At 38.0% G+C, this 26,032-nt stretch overlaps 1 protein-coding gene and 1 long non-coding RNA gene across 2 annotated transcripts in view; one reads left to right on the top strand and one right to left on the bottom strand.

Annotated features, from left to right (window-relative positions):
- Positions 1–26,032, bottom strand: part of LOC150018866 (uncharacterized) — a 121,318-nt gene that overhangs the window by 25,436 nt on the left and 69,850 nt on the right. Inside the window, exon 2 of the long non-coding RNA XR_016509022.1 lies at positions 3,722–3,817. This is a non-coding gene — a long non-coding RNA (uncharacterized LOC150018866). The remainder of the gene's footprint in view (positions 1–3,721; positions 3,818–26,032) is intronic.
- Positions 2,845–25,769, top strand: LOC150018868 (protein O-glucosyltransferase 3-like). The gene is made up of 8 exons (XM_090265896.1): positions 2,845–3,078; positions 15,794–15,991; positions 16,475–16,761; positions 19,009–19,225; positions 20,568–20,764; positions 22,083–22,277; positions 23,597–23,701; positions 25,060–25,769. The coding sequence occupies exons 1-8, from the start codon at positions 2,874–2,876 to the stop codon at positions 25,183–25,185; spliced, it is 1,530 nt and encodes a 509-aa protein (XP_090122022.1). The 5' UTR covers positions 2,845–2,873; the 3' UTR covers positions 25,186–25,769.

Raw genomic sequence — 26,032 nt, 5'->3', positions numbered from 1 at the left:
AATGACATTGAAAATGAGATAGTTCTTTAATGTCAAAAGAGGAATTTATCATGAGGATTACAAGGATATCACTGAAGCCAAGGGCAGAAATGCTGCTTATAAACTGTACCAGGCCTATATAGTGCCTTATTTAGAAAACTCCATTTCCTCTACAAGGCAATAAATGGTAAAGTTTACATTGCCTCTGTTTAAGAGAACAGTCAGTTACAAATTTAAATCTCTTAACTTTGATTTTTAAACTCTCTAAGAGAAGATTCTGATTAGTTCAGTATGAGACGGTTTCCAGATTATGGGCCAGGCAGCTGTGGCCATGGGTTAAGGTGATGTTTTACAATGTCTCATTGTCAACTGTGGATTATGAAGGGGGAAAAAAAAGAGGAGCAGTTACTAGAGAGGGGTAAAAATGTTATGAACCAAGGGGACAGTTAATAGCTGTGAAATTTACGTATTTTTAATGTGAGGATTCCAGGAGTCAGTGCAATTCACAAAAGTATATTGAATGTAGACTTTTGAGTCACACACTGACTGTAATTCTATGTGTCTGAGATTGGAATTCAATATAGAGATGACTGTGAAAGAGAACAGAAACCTCCTGAAGTACGTCAATTATTTCAACTTTCGTGTGTGAGTATTCCATTGCCTGGAAAGACCTGCCCCTCTTCTGGCCGTATATTCCTATTTGACTCTGATGTTTCAGCACAGACATAATCTCTTTCAGAAAGTCTCTCTGAATTCTGCCAAGATTAGGTTAACTGGCCTTCATAGGATGTACTCATGTTGGCACAGTGAGTTTGCCATGGGCCCTGAACATCCCTGGACATTTTTGTGGTTATGCCAAGAATGTAAGTCCTTGAACATTCTTTACCCCTGCCATTTCTCACGGGTTTGCCGCAAGTGACCTGGAAGGATGAGATAAGTTCTCCTCACACATACAGAGCAGGCTTACTTCACTGTACTCTAAAAGCAGTAACTCCTTAAATTCTGTGTGCTTCTCTTGAAATGCAGGCATTTATGATAGTCCTTTTGCATTGTCCCACTGGATCTGGGGGGTATATTACTTTGCTAGGGCTGCCATAACAAAATACCATAGACTGTGTGGCTGTAACAACAGAATTTATTTTCGCACAGTTCTGGAGGCGGGAAGACCAAGATCAAGTCATCTACAGGTTTGGTTTCTTCTGAGGCGTCTCTCCTTGGAGTGCAGATAGCTGCCTTCTCCTTGCATCCTCACATGGTCTTTCTTCTATGCCCAGACTATCCCAGTGTGTGTGTGTGCCCAAATTTCCTCTTCTTATAAGGACACCAGTAAGATTGGATTAGTGCCTGCCACGATGGTTTATTTTAACTTAATCATCTATTTAAAGGCCTTCTCTTCAAATACAGTCAAATCCTGAGGAGTGGGATTAGTGCTTCAACATATGAATTACGGAAGAACACATTTCAGCCCATAACAGGGATCATGCGCATCCAATACAAACCAGTGTGAAGCCCTGGTCGCTGCTTGTGCAGTGACTAATAAAGTTCTATATTGCTGACCCAGGAGTTGTTGTCTTTTGACAGCATCCATGAAATGATAAAGACTAATTTTAAGTAGGATAAAATCCCAGGCCCCACACAGGTCCTGACACCCATATTTTAGTACTTATTTACTATTTACATTGCCTCTCTTTTCTTGTCCACTAAACCACGGGAGCTTTAATGTCAAAGTATAATATCTAAAACATAGTAAACATTGAATTAATGTTTGTTAAGTAAATTAAATTGATTTATGATAAAGAATCTGGTCAGGCACTTGTTGATCTGAAGAGATATGCTTATAAGATACGGATAAAGACGAGAAAGGAAACAGGTTGGTACAGATTCAGTATTGCTAAAGGAGTGTTCAGATACAACTATGTGTCTTCCTTGATGTGTTTTCAAAAAAAAAAAAAATGGGTGTTGCCACAAGTGTTATATAATTATCAGGCCATATTTTATTAACCAGTACCAGCTAACTCTTAGGCTGTTTCTCTGGAAATTTTTTTAAAGTTTGAGTTTGGAAGAATGTAAACAAAGTGTTCCAAATAATTTTTTAAATGATAGCAAGAGCAGAGCAAAGTTTTGAACATGCAGACACCCCCATAAAATAAAATTTAGCAATGAAATTAATACCAAGTAATGTCACACTTTAGCCCTACAATTTACTGTGATTTACTATAAGTTCCTGAAAAGATTTCCAAAGTACAGAGAACACTGTCAGCAGCCAGTGAAAATTCCCTGTTCAAAGGCATATCCCTAAATTTCTTCACTGCTGGTTCTTTCATCTCACCGCAGTCACTACTGTGTTTGCCTCTTTTAAAATACGTACAGGTAATACAGTAGCCAAAGAACTTAAATGCATGACCCATGAACATGAGCAACGGTGTAGGGATTGCCTGAGAGATAGGGAGGTGCTAGGTGGAGGGGTCAAAAGGGAAAAAATTGGGACCAGTGTAATAGCATAATCAATAAAATATAATTAAAATAAAAATAAATTAAAAAATAAAAAGTTTTCACTAAGCAGCTAATTCAAGCAACAGGAGGTGGAGGCCAGGCATGAAGGCCTTGGCGATCAACTGTGACACCTTCAGCCTTGGTTTCTCTTTGCCAGACCTACGATTGCCGTTCCCCATGGGGTCCATGAGGCTGCAGGAGCAGGGAGCGGGTCCATCGCCGACCCCCAAGCAGAGAGCAAGACCAATGGACTAGCCTGCACCCTCGCTCAGACGCCTGGAGAGTGGGGCGGGCCGGCGGACAGCCGAGCTCAAGCCCGCCCCGTGGTGTGCTCCCGCCCCAGCCTGCGGCGCCCAACCCTTCTCGCTGCGGCAGAGCTGGACCGCAGCGGCCGGGCCACCATGGGCCGCCGCGTCCGCCGGGCCCTGCTGCTGTTGCTGCAGCACGCTGTGCTTGTGGCCGCCGGGGCCCCCGAGGCGCCCGTCAGTACGCTGCAGAGCCTGGTGTGGGGCCCCGGGCTGCAGGCGGGCGTCGTTCTGCCAGTCCGCTATTTCTACCTGCAGGCCGTCAACTCGGAGGGCCAAAACCTCACTCGCTCGCCCCCAGGTAGCGTTCAGCCGCGGACCAACCTTGCCCCGCTGCCCACTTCCCTGCGCCTCCGCCACGCACCCCCGCCGCGACCGCGCCTCCCGGAATCCGCCCGCAGCCTGCGTGGTGTCCCTCCCCTGGCTGCTTGTGTCGCCCTTCCTCGGGTCTGGCCACCTCCTCTTCCCTGCTCCTCCCCAATACAAAGGGGCTGATGAGTAGTCGCAACAAAATGTATGAATGCACGTAAGAATGAACTGCGAGGGCCCCTCCTCAGGTAACGTGCAGGGACTGGTGTTCCGAACGCTTGGCACCCAGAGTGTTAATGAATGCAGAGTGAGTCGTGTGGGAGGTGGTCTTTGTGCCTCTGACAGTCTGAACTGTTCCAGCTTGCAGGGAGTGCCTTCGTGTACTGAGTCATCAAGAACAAGAATCGTGTTGGGTTACATTGTTGAGGCCTCCTGGGTTTTAAACAGCTAACAGCTACACAAAGGAAACGTCAGAGCTGTAGGCAGACAGGAGGCAGTTTTTGCCTGCCTAGATTTTTGTTTCCTGAAACTTTTGAGTTCTTGAAAGCAGACAGAAGGCTTGGTTAGTGAAACTCAGTAGAATATCTTGACTCCCTCCGCCCAGTCGTCCTCCCACGTTCTCCTTCACATCTTACCTTTGCAACTTCTTACAACTTGTTCTGCTGGTTTCAAGTTGTTGCCGGTCAGGATTTGCTAATTTATGTCCAATTTATGTCCAGCCAGCTGGCACCCTGTTTTAGCCACAAAGAATCAATCAGAATTACCCACTGCCTCTTCTTCCACTGCCAGTGAAAAATTATGACTGCTTATTTTAGTTTTAGAAATCCTTTCCAGGGCCCTAAGAATCAGAAGAAAAAATTCTTAAACCCTGATTCAAAGACTTTCACTATGAGGTGTGTTTTCTTCTTTATAGTTTCTTTAATTTCTAAAAGTAATTTTATAATGTTATAATGGAGTGGGGGTTTAGAAAGAAAAGATGAAAAACTAAAAAAATTAATTCCTATGTGAAAAAAGAAAATTACATGATCCAAAACGAAGTACTGCTAATCTTACTATTAATGAACTATACATTGAAATAAAATTTCATTTTTTATCCTAAAAATACTGGCAAATTTTTTTAAGTAGTAATACCCAAAGCTGTTAAGGGAGCAATGAGTTACTCTCAGACTGTGATCTTCATCCTCTGCTAATGGAACACAAATTGGTCATGTGTTTCTGGAAAGTATACTTGTCCAAATGTAGCAACAGTCTTAAACATTTACAAACCTAATGTACAAAAACAGTGTTTCAACAAGTAGAAAAATCTCATTTATAAATGTCATTTACAAAAAAAAAAAAAAATCCTTTGTCCTTTAATCTAATAAACTGGATTGCTAGGTATCTGTCCTGAGATATGATCAGAGTGTAGTCAAATATTTTTATATATAAGGATATTCTTGCAGCATTATAATTGCTTATTACAGTAAGTCTAAATGTAATTGCTAAATAAAGTATGGTACGTCCATGTGATGGAATATTTAACAGCCATTAAAAGTAATCTTTTACCAAAGGGCTGATGGAAGAGGGAAATGGGAAGTTGTTAAATGGGTATATAATTTCAGTTTTGCAAAATGGAAAAGGTGTAGATATTCATTACACAAAGGTGAATATATTTAATACTACTGAACTGTACACTTAAAATGGTTAATTTGTTACGGGTTTTTACAATTTTTTAAAATTTTGAAGTAACTTTTAAAAAGATTAATAATGATTATATTAGATTAAAATGGAATAAACAGGAAAGAAACTATATAGTTTCATTCTAATTTTGTTATCAGTAAGTTAACCTTTACTTCACTTATTATTGTCATCGGTGGTTATAGCAAGAGAGTAAAGAAATTTTTTCATTCTTCTTTTTTCGCAAGAAAGATTTTCAAAGGAAAAAAGTTTTAAGAAAAAAGAAAATACTTTTACCAAGTCTTTATAGATAACCTCACTTTCATTCCCTTAGACGTTACTTGTTTCCTTTCAGGCCACTTGATCTCTCACTTCCATTCAAAAGGCTGTCCTATAGTTTTGAAAAACAAACCCAGCCAGTTTCTTACATCTTCTGCCACCATCATCTATTTGTAAGTTCTGAAAATTTTCCTTCTCCAAGAACTAATTGGAAAAGAGGCAAACTTTTCCCAAGCTGTGGATTATCTTTCTTACATGACTTACCAAGATTCCCTTATTACTGTAGTTATCACTCTGATTTAATAGGGTCTGAATATCATTATTATGTTGCATATCTCCAGGAACATAGATAGCAAACGTGTGAATCTGAATGATCTAAACCAAGGGATCTCAAACTGGAGTCCACAGACAGAAAGTAGGGAGTCTATGTCCTTGGATGGGGAAAGAACTATCTCTTTATTTTCACTAACCTTTCACATAAATTGAATATTTCCTTATATTATGAATGTAGACAGAACCTGTTGATATTTTTATATTCCCAGCACCTAGTACATTGCCTGGCAGAGATGGTCAGTAAATAATTGTAGAAGAAAAGAAGCCCTGGCTGCTGTGGCTCAGTGGATTGGGCGTCAGCCTGCGAGACAAGTGTCGCTGGTTCGATTCCCAGTCAGGGCACATTACTGGGTTGCACGTTAGGTCCCCAGTTGGGGGCGCAAGTAAGAGGCAACCACACAGTGATGTTTCTCTACCTCTCTTTCTCCTTTTCCCTTTCTCTAAAAATAAAATAAACAAACAAATAAATTATTTAAAAAAAAAAAAAAAAAAGAAAGAAGGAGTAGAGAGGGTAGTTGGAATATGTCGAGATACAAATACACTTGACCTTTGAACAACATGGGGGTTACGGGTGCTGACCGTGGCACAATTGAAAATCGACGTATAACTTTTGACTCCCCCCAAATTTAACTACAGTGTTGATCCATATCACAGGGGGATTGGTTCCAGGACACCCTCCATACCAAATTCACAGATGCTCAAGTTCCTTATATAAAATTGCATAACATGCATCAAGTTAACCCTTTGCATCCACGAATTCCCAACCATGCATCAAAAGTACTGTTTTCAATCTGTGGCTGTTTGAATTACAGATATAAAATCCAGGAAAATGGAGGGCCAATTGCATATTAATTGAAAAAACCTGCATATAAGTGGACACACGCAGTTGAAACTCAGGTTGTTCAAAAGTCAACTGTATTCATTTTTTTACTCATTTCTCTCCTACCTTCATCAGTAATGATATTTTCATAAAATAATCTTACCTCCTAGTTGTGTGCTTTTCTTTTTAAACTTGCTTTATTTAATTTGTTCTCCTAAATTGTCTTGTAATGTAGGAAGAACAGATATTATTCTTTTTACTTTACACACAAGAAACTGAAGCTCAGTGAAGCTAAAATGTCTTGCCCATGGCCCCACAGCTATTAAATGTCAGAATCAACTGTGGAATACCTAGTTCAGTGCTCTTTCCCTTTCATCAAATCACCATTAATATAATTGTCATGCATGGTCAGCAGATACCCAGACATCTTTGGATGATTCCATTTTGCCTCAAAGCATAACCAGTTGGCCTTCTGGAACTCTGTTGTCTTAGCCATGTGGGGTCAACACTTTTGTTGCAGCTGCATAGAGCCTTAATAAACTTCCTGAACAGTGGGGTGGGAGACGATAACTCTCTTCAATGGAGAGTGCCAGAGGTTATTCCTCCAACTTTGAATTCTGCAAACCTGTAAGCTAACATTACTCGATGTGACCAGGCAGTTTCAGGATGGGCTTTGAAAGAGAAGGATTCCAGCTGTGCTCTAATTTTCAAATATTGGCTCAGCTACTTTTTTTTTAAATTTAATCTTTATTGTTTTTTTTTCCATTACCATTAAGTCCCCTTATACCCCAACCCCACAATTCATATCCATGAGTCTTTTTTCCTTTTTGCTCAATCCCTCCACCTCTTAACCTGCCCTCCCCCACACACACATAGCTGTCATCCTGCTCTCCATGTACGAGTCTGTCCTCATTTTCCTTGTTAGTTCAGTTTGTTCTTTAGATTCCATATATGAGTGAAACCATATGGTATTTATCCTTCTCTAACTGGCTTATTTTGCTTAGCATATGTTCTCTAGGTCCATCTATGCTGTCTCAAAGGGTAAAATTTTCTTTTTTAAAAAAGATTTTATTTATTTATTTTTAGAGAGAAGGAGGGAGAAAGAAGAGAGAAACATCAATATGTGGTTACCTCTCACACACCCCCAACTGGGGACCTGGCCTGCAACCCAGTCATATGGCCTGACTTGGAATAAAACCAGCAACCCTTTGGTTCATAGGCTGGTGCTCAATCCACTGAGCCTCACCAGCCAGGGCAAAATTTTCTTCCTTTTTACAGCCAAGTAGTATTCCATCGTGTAAATGTCCCATAGTGGTTTTATCCACTCATCTACTGATGGACATGTAGGCTGCTTCCATATCTTGGTGACTGCAAATAATGCTGCCGGAACATAGGGGTGCTTATGTTCTTTTGAATTAGTGTTTTGGGTTCCATATATTCCCAGAAGTAGGATTGTTGAGTCAAAAGGCAGATTCATTTTTAATTTTTTTAAGTCTCTCCATAGCGCTTTACATAGTGGTTACACCAGTCTGCATTCCCACCAACAGTGCAAAAGGGTTCCCCTCTCTCCACATCCTCACCAGCATATGTTTTTTTGTTGATTTATTGATGATGGCCATTCTGACAGGTGTGAGATGGTATCTCATTGTGGTTTTAATTTCTCTGATGATCAGTGACATTGAGCATCTTTTCATATGTCTATTGGCCATCTGTATGTTCTCTTTGGAGAAGTGTATATTCAGGTCCTTTGCCTACTTTTTAACTGGGTTGTTTGTTTTTCTGGTGTTGAGTTTTGTAAGTACTTTATAAATATTGGATTTTAACCCCTTATCAGATGTATCAGTGAATATGTTCCCATTCTGTGGGTGGTCTTTTTATTTTGTTGATTATTTCCTTTGCTGTGCAAAAACCTTTTAGTTTGATATAATCCTGTTTGTTTATTTTTTCTTTTGTTTCCCTTGCCTGGGAAGATATATCTGATAAAATATTGCTACAAACAATGTCCGAGATTTTGCTGCTTATGTTTTCTTCTATGATTTTTATGGTTTTGGATCTAACATTTAAGTCTTTGATTCATTTGAATTTATTCTTCTATGTGGTGTAAGAAAGTAGTCTAGATTCATTTTCCTGAATGTATCTGTCCAATTTTCCCAACACCATTTATTGAATAAACTATCTTTAGCCCATTTATGTGCTTGTAACCCCTGTCAAATATTAATTGATTATAATGGTATGGTTTTATTTCTGGGCTCTACTTTGTTCCATTGATCTATGTGTCTGCTTTTATGCTAGTACCATGCTGCTTAGATTACTATGGCCTTATAGTATTGTTTGATATTAGGTAGTGTGATTCTTCCAACTTTGTTCTTCTTTCTCAGGATCACTGTTGCTATGAGGGGCCTTTTGTGGTTCCATATAAATTTTTGAAATTTTTGTTCTACTTCTGTGATATATGTCATTGGAATCTTGATAGGAATTGCGCTGAATTTATAGATTGCTTTGGGAAGTATGGACATTTTAATGATGTTAATTCTTCCTATCCATGAACATGGTATCTGCTTCCACTTATTTGTATCTTCAATTTCTTTCTTCAATGTCTTATAATGTTCTGAGTACTAGTCTTTTACACCCTTGGTTAAGTTTATTCCTAAATATTTTATTCTTTTTGTAGCAATCGTAAATGGGATTACTTTCTTAATTTTCCTTTCTGTTAATTCATTATTGGCATATAAAAATGTAACTGATTTCTGGATACAATCCAGCACCCATTTGTGATAAAAAATTCTAATCAAAGTGTGATTAGAGGGAATATGCTAAAACATAATAAAGGTCATATATGACAAACCCAATGTCAGCATCATATTCAATGGACAAAAACTACAAGCATTCCCCTTAAGATCAGGAAAAGACAAAGGTGTTCACTTTCACCTCTCTTACTCAACATGGTACTGGAAGTACTGGATATAGCAATCAGACAAGAAGAAGAAATAAAGGCATCCAAATTGGAAAGGAAGAAGTAAAATTGTAATTATTTGCAGATGACATGATACTGTACATAGAGAACCCCAAAGATTCCATCAGGAAACTACTAGAACTGATAAATGAATTCAGCAAAGCAGCAGGATACAAAATTAATATTCAGCTACTCATATGTATGTGATTTTGGATGAGTTACTTAACTACTTCACAGGAGCATTGGTTTCCTGATCTGTAAAATGGCTACCTTACAATTATCTACCTTACAAATTCTTTTTCTTTAAAGAGAGAGAGAAACATCAATTTGTTGTTTCACTTATTTATGCATTCATTGGTTGATTCTTGTATGTGCCCTGACAGGGGTATCAAACCTGCAACCATTGCATGAGGACAATGATGCTCTAACCAGCTGAGCTATCCAGACAGTGCCCTACCTTACAGGTTATTTTTTTTTAAGTATATTTTATTGATTATGTTGTTACCGTAGTTCTAATTTTTACCCCCTTTGCTACCCTCTGCCCACTTCCCTCCAGCAGTCCCAACCCCCTTAATTCGTGTCCATGTGTCGTGTATATAAGTTCTTTGGCTTCAGCACTTCCTATATTATTCTTAACTTTCCCCTGTCTATTTTGTACCAACCAATTATGCTTCTTAGTCCCTGCACCATATTCTCATTTCTCCCCCTCCCCTCTCCCAGCTGACAACCCTCCAAATGATCCCCATACCTATGATTCTGTTTCTATTCTGGTTTGCTTAGTTGGATTTTGTTTTTTATTTTTAGATTCAGTTGTTGATAGTTGTGAGTTTGTTGTCATTTTAGTGTTCATACTTTTGATCTTCTTTTTCTTAAGTAAGTCCCTTTGACATTTCATATAATAATGGCTTGGTGATGATGAACTCCTTTAGCTTCACCTTGTCTGGGAAGCACTTCATCTGCCCTTCCATTCCAAATGATAGCTTTACTGGATAGAGTAATCCTGGTTGCAGGTTGCCTTTCATTGCACTGAATACTACTTGCCAGTCCCTTCCTGCCTGCAAAGTGTCCTCTGAGAAATCAGCTGATAGTCCTATAGGCACACCCCTGTAGGTAACTCTCTGCCTCTCTCTTTCTGCCCCCAGGACTCTTTCCTTATCTTTCACCTTTGGCATCTCAATCATGATGCATCCTGGTGTGGCCCCTCTGGGTCCAGCTCGCCCGGGACCCTCCATGCTTCCTGGACCTGTATGTTCATCTCTTTTGCAAAATTTGGGAAGTTTTCCTCATTTTTTTCAATTCTTGTTTCCTCATTCTGCACTGGTTGACTGTTTTTTTCTTCCTTATGTTCCAAATCATTGATTTGAAGCCTGGTTTCCTTCCCTTCACCATTGGTTTTGTGTGGATTTTCCTTCGTTTCACTTAGCATAGACTTCACTTCTCATGCATTTGGCATTTGCCATACTCAAGCATATCTGTCAAGCCTGTGAGCATCTTTATCACCAGTGTTTTGAATTCTGTGTCTGTTAGGTTGTCTATCTCCTCATCTGTTAGGTTGGCTATCTCCTTGTCACTTAGTTCTTCCACTGGAAACTTGATCTGTTCCCCCTTTTGGGCCATACTTCTCTGTCTCCTCATTCTGACAGGCTCCTGTGTTTGTTTGCCTCCACGTCCCAGGTAGAGCTGTTGCTCCTGTTATGTTGTAAGGGGCGGAGCCTTGGGGATTTGTCAGTACGGGGCAACCTGTTTCACCACGCTGTGGCGCTGTATGTGGGGGAGGGGTCAAAGAGGGAACAATGCCACCTGTTCAGCACTAGCCCCTTTTCCAGGCACCTCTCCCACTTCCGCACCAGACTGGGGCCCCTCTAGCTGCTGCCCTCGCCGTCGTTCCCAGAGTGGGTGGGTCTGCGGATGTTCTAGGACCATGGGGGCTCTTTAAACAAGCAGACTCTGCTGAGAGACCAGCAGTTTCTGCCTCTGCCCCAACCTCCACTGAGTTGCACAGTCAGAAGCAATGAGGATTGATTTTCCCTCGTGCTGGAACTGTGAGCTGTGCAGTCCAGTGAGGAGCTGGGAATGCTCCCCAGGTGTCCCTCCTGACTTTTTAAAACATATGACTGAGCTTTCTGCCAGCATGCTGCTGCTGCTGCTGCTGCTGCCACCACACCACATCCTCTCCACCCCAGCTCCACCCTTCCTACCTGTCTGGATGAGTATTTCTTCTTTATATCTTTGTTTGCTGGACTTCCATGCAGTTTGATTTTCTGGAACTTATGGTTGTCTCTAGTTTTGAGGTAGTTGTATTCTTTCTTTGCTGTGGAGGGAGATGCAGCTTGTCTGTCTACGCCTCCATCTTGGCCGGAAGTCAAAAAGTGTTTTTTATTTTTTTCCATATCAAAAGTCTTCAAAATTTCTGGTTCTCATGATGTAATAAGACTTTGATACCGCCAGCCTGGTCTTGTCTACATAGTTACTGCATTCTAATTCAATTAGCTTTTGAATTTGTGGAGTAGAAAAACTCAAGCTGAGCTTCAGTTCAGTTCCATTATTATTAGCCCCCAGGGCAAATGCAAACTCACATTACTTTATTTTGAAGAAATTTGCAATTGCATTGTTCTTATTTTCTCTTTATGAGATTAGAATTACTTATTTCCATTTAAGTCCTGATCATTATTATTTTACACTAATTCTAATATTATAGTCATGCCAACAATGACACAGCCATGAAAGATTACTATAAAAATAATTATTTAAAGTATGTATTTCCAATGGTTATATTTTTATACATATATTTTGAAATATACCTTTTAAATGCTACTTCAGAGTCAAAAAATTATTATGACTAGAAGAGACCATAGAGATTTAGTCTAATATTTTCAATTAATAATAATGAAGCATTTTGGAGCTATTTTTTTCCTGAAAATCCAGTTCATTCCAAAAATAATCAGTCATTATCATGCTTGTCTTATATTTGTTTTATTAAAATTATAAATTTATGGAGAGCTGAACTATCTGATCAGGGGGCAAGAAAACTTTTTTGTACTGTTTCTAGTCTGAGAAGGAATAATAGAAATGACTATCTAGTCCCTAGACTCTGCTTTTCTGTTTCTTACTCTGCTACATCCCATTGCCCTCTGAAACCAAGTGGGAGATAACATAAATCAATAACTTATGTGTTTCATTAAGCATTTCAGTTAATTGGCCAACATTTTAAATAATTTCACATTATTTTATTATCTTTCTTTTACAACCAACCCCCCATATTTTTCTATTATAGGTCATTTATTTTAGCAGATTTCTTTTAAAAATTTGTCACATATATTTCAAATATCCAAAACTCCATGTGTTTGGTACTTAATTATTTAATAGCAAGATGTCAGATACTACATTTTTGTTACTAAATTGACAAGACTTAGGAAACATTTCTCATGACCTATGAGAAAAAAATGAAACCCGTAAACACCAAAAAAAAGTAGAAATTTTATTCACTACACTTAAGAACTAAAAATAGGAGATAAGAACTTTTTCAGTAATTTCAAAAATATATGCAGCAGTGGGCAAAAGTTTATTTACAGTTGTGAGTATATGAAACACAGAGTTTATTTTTGTATTATTATTTATCCATTATTGTATTATATATTACAAACAACTATAAACATGCTTTTTCCCACCCCTGTATTAAATATGCTTAATTTCATAATATGAGGAATATGAGATGAAAGAGTAAGAGTACTATGGTCAAAACTTATTGTTTGTTAGGCTGTGGATTTTAGAGGATTCACCACTTTAAAAAAAAAGATTAATTGTGGCTAGGAAATTAACTAATCTTTATTCTTTTTTTTAAGTATATTTATTTGATTATGTTGCTACAGTTGTCCCAATTTATTTTCCCTTTGTTCCCTTCTGCCAAGTACCCTTCTTCCCTCTAGCAATCCCACCCATCTTAGTTCATGTCCATGGGTTGTGCATATAAGTTTTTTGGCTTCAGCACTTCCTGTATTATTCTTAACTTTCCCCTGTCTATTTTGTACCAACCAATTATGCTTCTTAGTCCTGAACTATATTCCCATTTCTCCCACTTCCCCATCCCAGCTGATAACCCTCCAAATGATCCCCATACCTATGATTCTGTTTCTATTCTGGTTTGCTTAGTTGGATTTTGTTTTTTATTTTTAGATTCAGTTGTTGATAGCTGTGAGTTTGTTGTCATTTTAGTGTTCATAGTTTTGATCTTCTTTTTCTTAAATAAGTCCCTTTAACATTTCATCTAATAATGGCTTAGTGATGATGAACTCTTTTAGCTTTACCTGGTCTGGGAAGCACTTTATCTGCCCTTCCATTCTAAATGATAGCTTTGCTGAATAGAGTAGTCTTGGTTGTAGGTCCTTGCTTTTTGTCACATTGAATACTGCTTGTCAGTCACTTCTTGCCTGCAAAGTTTCTTTTGAAAAATCAGCTGATAGTCTCATAGGCAACCCTTTGTAGGTAACTCACTGCTTTTCTCTTGCTGCTTTTAGTATTCTCTCTTTATCTTTAACCCTTGGCATTTTAATTATGATGTGTCTTGGTGTGATCCTCTTTGGGTCTAGCTTCTTTGGGACTCTCTGTGCTCCCTGGACTTGTATGTCTGTTTCCTTCGCCAAATTTGGGAAGTTTTCCTTCATTGTTTTTTCACATAAGCTTTTGAGTTCTTGCTCTTCCTCTTCTCCTTCTGCCATCCCTATGATTCGGGTGTTGGCATGTTTCAGGTTGTCCCAGAGGTTCTTAAGTCTTTCCTCATTTTTTTCAATTTTTGTTTCATCATTCTGTACTGGTAGTTGAATGTTTTTTCTTCCTTATATTCCAAATCATTGATTTGAACTCCAGTTTCTTTCCCTTCACCATTGGTTTTGTGTGGTTTTTCCTTCGTTTCATTTAGCATAGCCGTCACTTCTTCCCTTATGCATCTGCCATACTTAACCATATCTAGCAACCTCTGAGCACCTTTATCAACAGTGTTTTGAACCCTGCATATGTTAGGTTGGCTATCTCCTCATTGCTCAGTTCTCCCACTGGAACCTTGATTTGTTCCCTCTTTTGGGCCATACTTCTCTGTCTCCTCATCTTGACAGGCTCCTGTGTTTGTTTGCCTCTGTGTCTTAGGTAGAGCTGTCGCATCTGTTACATTTAAGGAGTGAAGCCTTAGGTAATTGTCCGTACAGGGTGACCCGTTTTACAACATTGTGGCACTGTGTGTGGGGGAGGTAACATGCCACTTGCTCAGCACTCGCCCCTTTTCCAGGCACTTCTCCCCCTTCCATATGGGACTGGTGGCTCTCTAGCTGTTGCCCTGGTTGTCATTCCCAGAGTGGGTGGGTCTGCAGACATTCTAGGACTGTGGTGGCCCTTTAAACAAGTGCACTCTGCTGAGAGACTGGCAGTTTCTGCCTCCGCCCCAATCCGCACTAGCTTGCACAGTCAGAAGCAATAAGGCTTGATTTTTCCCAGTGCTGAAATCATGAGCTATGCGATCTAGTGTGGTGCTGGGAACACTCCTCAGGTGTCCCTCTCGACTTTTTTAAAATGTTTGAGCTTTCTGGTGGCCTGCTGCCACCACCACTGCTGCCGCTGCTGCTACCGCCACCACACCACATCCTCTCTGCCCTGGCTCCGCCGCTCCTACCTGTCTTGATCAGTATTTTTTCTTTATATCTTTTATTGTTGGACTTCCATGCAGCTCTATTTTCTGGTACTTCTGGTTGTCTCTAGTTTAGAGGTAGTTGTATTCTTTCTTAGTTGTGGAGGGAGATGCAGCATGTCTGTCTAGGCCTCCATCTTGGCTGGAAGTCCCTAATATTTATTCTTAAAACTCCTAGGTATCAGATCTGCACAGAGTACACATATATCCTTTGCGTTCTCTGAGGAAAAGTTCTTAACATTCATACATGGGTAATATGACTCACAATGGTATTGTTCCAAAGCTTAAAATAAGTCAGCTATATCCTGCCAAAAGAGGAGGGTAAGTTTCTAACTAGGTTTTATTTACCCTAGGGCATAAAACTCAGAGTTTTAGTTCAGTCTGAAGAAACAAGCTTAGAGAAGTAAACTCTAGTAGTTACAAAGGTGTGTAACTGTGTGTGTGCACATGTATGTGCATTTGTGCATGGTGTGGTAACTAGCTATAACCTCTCTCTAAAGAAAATGGGCTTAGACGCAGAGCTTGAAATTTGAGTTAGCTAAGGAAATTTTTTTTTCAGAAATGAGGGCTATTTGATATTAAAATGGTTTACAGAGAAAGCTTGTATATGTCTTACAAGGAGAAAGTTGCATTGCCTTAGAGCTCTGTTATTCTAAGATTCACAGATTTTTAACTCCCTGGGCTTTTAACCTACCCAAAAGAAAAAATATCAAATAAGCAAAAAGTTAATGCCTTCCTTGTCTTTTTTGTGAATTAAATTTGTTCGTTCAATAAATCTTTATTGAATGACTAATGAATCAATGTTGAGTCAGGTCCTTGATTTGAAGACATAAACCAGAATATTTTCTGGCCTCAAGGGTCTTCAAAACTAAAATGATTTTGTTTACCATTGATACTAGAAAAATAAGTAATTTCTGTATAGAGCTATCCACTAGTTGTTACAACAAAGTAACTGTAAAGTAGTAGAGTTATTTATATGTATTTTTTTTCAGGTCAAACACAATTCAAAGTAGTAATCAAATCTCTTTCACCTAAAGAGGTAGTCCGGATTCATGTCCCTAAACCTTTGGATAGGAATGATGGAACATTTTTGATGAGGTATAGGATGTATGAAACTGTCAATGAAGGGCTGAAGATAGAGGTCTTTTATGGTGATGAACATGTGGCCCAGTCTCCCTATGTTTTGAAAGGTAAGTGATCATTACATAATCCAGAGCCAGCCTCATGTGTAGATCCCATGCCTTTCATATTGGCTTATGATGACATTGAAGTCATATATAACAAAAGTAAACATGGCACATGTATCTCCTGAAGCTCAATTGAACTTGAAATGTTAAGGGAAAGGAAACTATGTAATTTAGAGATTTAAATGATAAGTAAAAATCTTGTATATTTAGCCATTATATAGTCCCCATTTACATACTCTTCATTCTTTGCATAAGGTAAATTCCATTATGTTCATCCACCATTGATAACTCACTAGAAATAAATTTATCAGCTAATTTACCAAGAATAGGTTATATTGGGAGAGAGCATGTGTTGTACTAGGTTGTCTAGTGGGGGTGAAAGTGAGACAGAAAATAGAAGCACATGTTCACATCAGGGGCAGAAACAGCTCTCTGCCTTGTGCTGGTTAATAAAGTGTGGCATTGTATGTTTTTTGCCATCCCTAGGGCCAGTATACCATGAGTACTGTGAATGTCCAGAAGAGGATCCTGAGGGCTGGCAGAAAACTCTTTCTTGTCCAGCCAAAGAACCACAGATTGCAAAAGATTTTGCTTCTTTCCCCAGCATTAATCTCCAGCAGATGCTAAATGAAGTTCCTAAAAGGTTTGGGGAAGAGAGGGGTGCCATTGTTCATTACACGATTCTCAATAACCAAATCTACCGGAGACCTTTAGGGAAATACACAGACTTCAAAATGTTCTCAGACGAGATTTTGCTATCACTGTCAAGAAAGGTATGAGAACCAATTTATTGATTTTATAAACAATGTAATTTCATTTTTAGCTGTAAATGCTTAGGAGAATAACAGCAATGGATGGAAATGGATTCCAGGCTTGGAAATGTGCATATAAGATGCTTACCTCCTAAGTGTTTATAAGTTCTCCACTTTCATGGGTCTCCCTTCCTTTAATATTATATTAAATGGCTTTAGCCTTTATCCCAAATAAATAGAGCACTGGGCACTCCCAAGGTTTCTGTGACCTTCCTGACATTTACAGCCTCAAGGTCCCTTCCAAAGGTTTTCTATTCCTGCTAATTCAGATTTTACTTTCTGCAACTGTTTTCTTCTTGTCACCTAAAAATTACTTGATTTTTGAACACATCTTTCTTGTTTTACTGTAAGTACTTCTAAAAGATACTGTGTATGGAAGGTTGAAGGTTGGAGTGCAGAGAAAAGTTATTTTGTACGAGTATATAGTCAAATCAATTAATCAATAAATAAAATCCCTAACATTTAAAATTAGATATCTCTGTATTAATCAGACTCTCTGTCACCCCCTCCCCAATTCCTCTATTCAGCCCTTCTTTCCCATTTGCAAAAGTCAAGCAGAGTAATTCAAAGTGGCCTTTGTTCTTTCTTCCTGACCATGCAGAGTTAGGGGTGAAGATGGGCAATTTTTACATTTCTCACCCAGAAAGACCATCAAGGTAGTTTTCTAAATTAAAAGCCAGCTTTCCTGATAGAAGCTGTACAAATTTCCAAGTATGCTGAATGTGTGCCTGAAATCATTTCTGATTTTAAATAGCAGTGGCCTTCCCCGCCCCTCCAGCCCACAATATGAACATATTATAGGCACGTGATCCTAAAGGTGGTGTTTTCTTCCTGGGCTGCCACCAGTCCACCCTGTCCTGTATTCCTGTATCTTGTATTCATGTTGTTTTTAACTAGGGGTAATTTTGTCCGTCAGAGAACATTTGACAATGTCTAGAGACATTTTTGGTTGTCATCACTGGGGGGTTGCTACTAGCATCTAGTGGGGAGAGGCCAGGGAGGCTGCTAGACATTCTGCAATGCACAGGACAGCCCCCCACAGCAAAGAATTACCCACAACAAAATGTCAGTAGTGCTGAGTTTGAGAAACCCTGGTCTATAATCAGAACTATTGATGTGTAACTTAGTAATGAGCTTATAAATGATGTTAGGAAAGCAATATTGTGAATGGTCATATTCCTTGCCCTTCCCTTTTGCTCCAGGTTCTCTACCCAGTGACTGGGAAGAAATCTAAGATAAATGAGACTCAACTTTGGTCTTAGAGCCCCTCACTCTAGTAGGACTTGTTTTTGTTATTTGGAAGTGAGAGTGGAATGTGGATGCAAACAAATAATTGTGCCATACCATGATAAGCCTGAGAGAAAAGTCGGAACCCAGGTTAAAGTGCCTGGGTGGGTGATTCATACAGGAGGTAAAATTAGATGTGAGTTTAGGATGAGAAAGGAGAGTGCTAAGTGAATAAGCAGGAGAAGAACACTCCAACTGGAGAGAATTACATATTAAAGTGGACAGTGTTTCCAAAGAGTAGCCTGAAGGTTACTGGCACATAAACAGATGGAAGCTGAGGGTTAAAGCTAAGCTGGAGCAAGATAGTAGGGCCTTGAATTCCAGCCAGAGTTTAGACATTGTCCTAAAGGCTTAGGGTTCTGTTAAGCCTGGTAGTAACATTAACTTGGGTTTTAGAAATCTGAGCAGCAATGTGGAGAGCAGATTAGAGTGAGGAGAGTCTAGCATCAGAACACATAGTAATAAGTAAGCTATTACAACAGTCTAAGCAAGAGATGACAAAGGTCCATGCTGGAATTTACCATGGAGGTGGAAAAGGAGTCGCAGATTCCAGAATCAAAGGCAGCTGTGATAGAGAGGCTTGCCAGAGAAGGAAAACAAGAGCTTGAGTCTAACTTTGTAGATATTCACTCAGCTGCCAGAAAGGAAGCCACTTGTTTATACCCATCTACACAATCGCAACTTTTGTAATACTAAAGCATTTAAAATGTTTAGCTGACCCCTGGCTAAGTGAGTTGACCATCTATCATCCTTGTCCTTGGCTTTCTGATGCTGATGACTAAGAGACATTCTTCTCTCTTTTGTGCTATTTTCAAGTGTTCATTTTTATCTGAAATATTTCAGAAAGCCAAAGAATGAAAGCATTTAGTACCAAAGACTGAGGTTTTCTCAGTATCAATGTTTGTATTTTTGTTTATTTAGGTTCTTCTCCCAGATTTAGAATTTTATATTAATCTTGGAGATTGGCCCTTGGAACATCGAAAAGTCAATGAAACCCCTGGTCCTTTACCTATCATTTCATGGTGTGGCTCTCAGGATTCACGAGATATTATCCTTCCAACATATGACATCACCCACTCCACACTTGAAGCAATGAGGGGTGTTACAAATGATCTCCTCTCTATTCAGGGAAATACAGGTAAATTCAAGTTCATTATCTAGGAAAAAGCTTAGAGGTAAAAAACTGTGAAGGGGATGTTTAGTCAGGGAGAGTATATGTATTGTATATATATAAATAACCATTTTTCTTATTTTCTAACCAAGGAAAAGAAACAGCACCCTAAACTCTAAAGAGGCTTGTTTAGGATCCTTCTACTACAAAAAGTAAAGATACGTGAGTTGGGGTAGTAATGTCCAAATCTATCAACTGAGTCTCTTTTGAGTTGGTTACTTGCAAATATGATTTGAACATATATTTAGTAAAATTGTCAGTTGACTTAATTCTGACTCCAGTGCCTTCATATTGCTAGATGAAGTGGGAGAAAATTTTGAATAGTATGAAATTATATGCATATCCAAGAGAATGTAATAGCAGTATAATTTGGATATCACTACCTCCAACACTTTGTAAGAAATTGTCCCCTTTCCCTTTTCTTGACTCTCTTGATTCTTTAAAATCTGAATTCCTTTCTCCTTGTTTGATGGCCTTTGGTTTATGGCACAACATACCTTTTTATTAAACTGAACACCCTGAGTAGAAAAAATCCTGCCTTCTCTTTATAGCCTCTTTCTGTTTTTTATGGTTTGGTGGACTCCTTGTAAACAGTCAAAAGATAACATGAAATGAAAACTGATCTACTTTTTATTTGATAATAATGAATTTCTAATAAGTGTGCTAGCATAGTAAATAAAGAATATGATTTCTTCCAATTTCTATGTTTTGTGATTTAGTCCTTAGAATGCTGACAGGTATTAACTAATGAGCTCTCTATAGACTAATAGATAACAGATTTAAACTAACTCTTCCAGAATATTTCCCTACCAGGAAAGAGAGAATATAAATTATCGTCTGCATGTGTGTATATATATATATTTGCATTTAACAACATATTTGAGTGATATGCTCAAAATTCTGAGCATCATACAGGATTAAAGATGTGGAGATGTTACTTAGTTATATAGTCTGTTCTGGTCACCCTGTCTAAGAACAAAAGCCTAGCTCATTTTTTATTATGAAGCACAAAAGATGGAAGAAGCTAATGCGTTGGTGAATAGGCCAAGTCATTGAGTTTTTGTTTTGAACTTGATCTAATATTATTTTGGATATTTTCTAATGGTGTACAACAGAAACTTCAACATTTGTGTGAACTCTCCCAATAGACAAATGAATGAAATTAGGGCATTTTAATCCCATAATTTTTGGAAGTAGCATTTAAAAGCTTTAACATCTTGAATGACACGGCTAGACTAAAGATGGTTATACTTATCATATAAAAGTTTCAAACCCATAACCATTTTTTGTTATGGTCTCCAACTTCTAGGGCCTTCCTGGATTAATAAAACAGAGAAAGCTTTCTTCAGAGGTAGAGACAGCCGAGAGGAGAGGCTTCAGTTGGTGCAGCTGTCCAAAGAAAATCCACAGCTACTGGATGCAGGAATTACAGGGTATTTCTTTTTCCAAGAGAAAGAAAAGGAGTTTGGAAAAGCTAAATTAATAGGTTTCTTTGATTTCTTTAAGGTACGCATTTAAGTCATCCTGGGTTGGTATGAAGTGGTAACTTCATAAATAGCTAGGCTTGGGCCAATCTCTTTGCCTGGTGGGCTGGCACACTTGGTTATCAGGCATGGGAACTGCAAAACTCACTGTGGTTTCCTTTTGTTGTTGTTGTTAATTTTGTCTCCCAAATATTCCAGAACTATATTTAATACTCAAAATATGGTACGTGGATTAACCTGGAGTTTGGGTGCATTTCTTTTTCTCTTTTTGCATTTGAATAAACTGGGTATTTAATGTCTTTTACATAAAATGATCTCAAATGCCTTTTGTAAATTGAATAAGTATAAATTCCATCTAAGTAAAATAGGAGCCAGAATTGAGGTTAAGTCCTGCCTCTGCCACTAAGTGTGGAACCTTCATCTCTCACCACTGCCTCTGACCTCCACACATACGTGCTGCCTGCCTCACTCCTCCAGCATTGTCATGAGGTTCAAAGGAGACAGAGATGTGAACCATGTGACAAAACCTGACTGGCTGGCCAACTACTTGGTCTCAATTATTTAAGAAAAATTTGATTACTGAATTTCTGAGTATATCCTGTTCATCTCAGTGTGATATAATGAAAAGAACAAGGGATTTGGACTCAGAATAGAGGTTTATAAATTTCTCTGAATGCTAATTTTCTCATTCGTTAAAAAAAAGTGGAGGGATGCTAATACCTGCTCCACATTACTATAATTGAATGAGATTTAGTGGCCATGAAAAGTGATTCTGAAATGTAAATCAAAGTTTATTAATCCAACAAATAGGTAAACAGAACATACTAGTGTAACCAGTATCACACTAGTCCTTAAACTTCTGCAGGTTTCTGCCTCCCCAACTCTGAAACTGAACTTTGAGTTACTGCTTTCCTTTTTCATATTTATGTGGGTAAAAGGAACAAAAAAAAAAAAGATAATGTATAAGTAAAATTTTAAATTATTATAAATATCCTGTTTAATAAATATAAGACCTTTGAAAATAGTTTTCCTACCTTGTTACAGAAATCTGAATTCTTCATTACATAGACATAGTTGAAATAGGTATTCCTATTTTCTAAAATTATTTGTCATCTTATCTTTAAATGCATTGTATTTCTTAAAATTGACCTGTTAATGGCTGCTTATGGTTTTATATAAAGAGAAAATGTGAATTACAAAATGAAATATAAAACTCTTAAACAATGAAATTAGAAAGTGGAAATTAATTCCTTTATACTTCATATGACAGTGTTGATGAGAGCCAGAAGTAAAGCAAATGACTGTTAAAATTTTTGTTTATGTTTGTTTTAATATTTTAGTACAAGTATCAAGTGAATGTGGATGGGACCGTGGCTGCTTACAGATACCCGTATCTCATGCTTGGTGACAGTCTGGTTCTGAAGCAGGACTCACCATATTATGAACATTTTTATATGGCACTAAAACCTTGGAAACATTATGTACCAATTAAAAGAAATCTTGTTGATTTACTAGAGAAAGTTAAATGGGCCAAGGTAGGCTTTCTGAATTTTAGTTTCTTTAGGCAATAACAAATTCATCAGTATTAATTACATGAATTCCATCATAACACAATTTAATTTGATACAATTTAGTTAAAAGAAATGTTTTCTGAAATTTTTATTCCCTTGAAATACCTAAAGAACCAATGTCAGTATCATTTTGTATAACCTCTATCAACATTTTTGAGGATTTTTAGAAGATTTGAAGCCAGTATTATGTAGAACATAGATTTTTCTAAAGGAATCACTATTCAAGCATATACACACACAGAGCAGAAACACTCCAAATGCAAGTTACAGATTGAAAAGACCAGTGTTCAAGTGCTTTATGCACTAAGTCAGTACAGTACTTTTCTTTTCTCCAGTTAGGAAAAGACACAAGGTCATAATGAATGCATGATACACAACATCCCAAGAATCACAAGTTTCCTGTAAAATAAGAATTCTTTGGTTCAAAGGGAAAGCATTAAAAAGCTATTGTGTTTTATTATGAAACTATAAAAATTTACCCTTCAATTATAAGACTTTATCCTGTTTCTAAGTTTCTAAGAAGCAATATTTGGTTAAGGAATAACTGGGTGCCTGAGGCAGAATAATTTTTGTGACCCTTTATAAAGAGCCAGAATCTTTTGCAAGTAGCTTTTCCTATGGGCAGCATGGTAGAATATTAGCTATATATATATATATATATATATATATATATATATATATATATATATACACACACCAACATATAATTAGGAATGCTGACTATTCCTGGAACTGAAGGAACAGACCGTGGGTACTAATGACTGAATTTTTATTGCAACAATATAGTCTTTCAGCGGTAATATTTGTAACAACTTTGGGGCTCTGATTGCATATTTAAATAGAGCTTTTAAGAGATGTTATAACAATTAAAATTGATTCCTTCTATTCTAGCTTGCATTTTAATATCAAACAGAGAAGGCTAAAATGGGGGAACAGATGATTAGCCCCAAATTTCCTGGGTATCTAGGAAAGTACCAAGAGAGTCACAACAGAGGCTGCATGTGTGTTGTTGCACTTTGTGGGCCAGGCGGAGTGGGGCGCTGTTACTGAACCTATGGAATAGGGTACAAACATGCATGAGCATTTCCATGTAACAGAGATGTCTAGGAGGCTACTTTGACCTTTTCCATAACCTTGTTCTTAAGTTCTACTTTCATGGTGTCCCATCTCTCCCATGCTGTTCATATTCAACCCTGCATCTCTCCTATCTCACACTCACCTTTAGCTTTGTCTATGGGTCACAGGAGTAATTCTCATTCACTGTTTCTTTTTAAACCTTTCAGGAAAATGATGAAGAAGCCAAGAAGATTGCAAAAGAAGGGCAGTTAACTGCTAGGGATTTGCTGCAGCCGCACAGGCTTTATTGCTATTATTACAGAGTACTGCAGGTCAGTGCAGGGTATCCGTCCTGCTGGGTTGCTTGTCCTCAAACCACATGCATAGCCAGAGTGGCTTGCTTCTGAGGGCTTCAGAGAGTCAGCCTGTGGAACTCTGGTTAAGCTGAGGCACCAGCCTATGGAAAGTAGGTGTAGCGCTAAGTCCCTTTGTAGCCAACGTATTTTTATCTTTATTCAGTATTACAAAAACAATACTTGGAGCCTTACAAAAATAGATGAACAGCTCTTCCTATTTTGTCCTATTTCATCAATGCTGTCTTTCATTAAATGTCTTCTGGAATTCCTCTTCTGGAAAACTAGAGGGTTAGACTATAGGTCATTAACAACTCTTTCCATTCAAAATGTCCACCTCTTTGTTCTCCCTACTACTTAAAATTCTTCTGCTATCACAGTACAGAATGGAAAGCAAATATTTAGCTTGCTACATAAAACAAACAAATGAAAAATATTTATAATAGTTCTAACACCTTAAGGCTAAATAATGAAATATCATACAAATGTTTATTGGGAATCCAAGGATTGGTTCTTTGAGTAACTCCCTTGTCTTTTACTCATTAAAATCTAACCAGGAAGAAAATAAATAATAAAATACGCTCTTGTTTTTAACTGAAACTTATTTTTCTGTGGGAAAAAAATGTAAATTTCCCCAGATGCTTGTGGATACTAACCTCTCATAGAAAAATTTAAATGCTAAATTATACTATTTACTAGAAGCAACCTTTCCCTTAAATGAGTTCTGTTCCCTCTGCTGGGTTAGTAGGAGTTTCCCTCCCTGCAATATTAATAAGGCTCATGTACTCACATCAGTGTTTTGCTGGGTTTGGCCCTGAACCAGGAGAGTACAGCTAAATGTACTTGAAACCACTGAACTGAAATACCCAATTTATAGGAATATTGGTCAGTAGCCAAAGTAGAGGAACATTTTACAGGCCTGTCACCATTTACAAAATGTGTATGATTACAAGCCTAAAGGAAGTGGGGTATGAGACCACCAGATTTACTTTTGAGATGTTTATCATCTGATTTGAATATTCCAAAAAGTTAATTATTCATTAACAAGTAGAATAAATGCTAAGCAGTACTGTAGTTTCAAAGACACATGGCTTAACATCCTTTTTGTAGAGGCTTCCTACCAATACATAAAATTATGGATCAGGGTTCCTTGTTAGATTATGAAATATTACACTAGTAACTATAATAATTAAAGTTAAAATGTAACTTTAGGACTGGGATAACCAGTCCAAACCAGACCTTTGGTATGCAGCAACTAGAAATCACAGCATGAGTGGGAAGGAATCAGTGGAATGAAGTGTGGACTAATCTTTTTGTGCCTTCAAAACACATTTCAGAAATATGCTGAGCGCCAGTCCAGCAAACCCGAAATACGTGATGGAATGGAACTTGTTTCTCACCCAGATGATAGCACATCCATCTGCCAGTGCCACAGGAAAAGACCTTTAAGAGAAGAGCTTTAAGTCAGACTGGATTTACACTCCTGTGCATGCTGGCTACGTCTTCGATGAAAGCATTCAGATAGAATCTAAACTGTGAAGAACACAGCTTGGAAAACTTCACCCAAAGAATTAGTTATCTTGGTGGCTTTATGTAATGGGTGGATAGAAGAATTTAGAGCAAGTATTACCAAATATTTTCAGATATTAATTTTTTTTTAGTAAAAACTGCTATTATGAGTATCACAGTTTCTCTAAAAAGAAAACTTGGAGATCATAGTAGAGAGGCTTGCCAATATATAAATTGCTCTCCAGGAAACCATACACATTATATTTATTAGTTCATTTTTATCCCGTGTTCACTTTTCCTCTTCCCCCTCCAGTTATGAAGAAAAATATTTGTGCAATAATTTTCTTTCCCTCTTATTGTACCATTTCTCCTCCTACAAGCTGCTTTTGACATTCAGTAATAGCAAGCCTCTTTTTGGAAGGTCTGATAAAAATAAAGAAGAGGAGGATGACTCTGTTATTAATGGTAGCTTGGATTCTATGGAGGGAATATTTTTTAAAACTCACTTATCTCTTTTTTAGCTAAGTTTTACCAACACCCAAGACAAAAAGTAAGGAGCAGTTGTTCCTTAAGCTAGTAATTTCCAATCTATCTGGGTTGCACTCTTGTCAAGGACAACACAGTTATTAAAATAGATGAGAGCACCCTATAAGAACTATTCATTATCTATATATTGAATAGATAAAGGTAACTGTAGTCAGGTGGGGATCTGTAATTCTCTTTAATCTTTTAAAGTGATACTTGAAAACCTCTGCAACAAGCTGCAAGAAACCTGGTATTTTGGGATTCACTAATAAGCTG

This window comes from Furipterus horrens, unplaced genomic scaffold (genome assembly GCF_987537825.1).
Source record: "Furipterus horrens unplaced genomic scaffold, mFurHor1.1.pri manual_scaffold_2, whole genome shotgun sequence".
In the NCBI taxonomy this organism is placed as follows: Eukaryota; Metazoa; Chordata; class Mammalia; order Chiroptera; family Furipteridae; genus Furipterus; species Furipterus horrens.
This window is presented reverse-complemented; position numbering and strand designations above follow the sequence as displayed.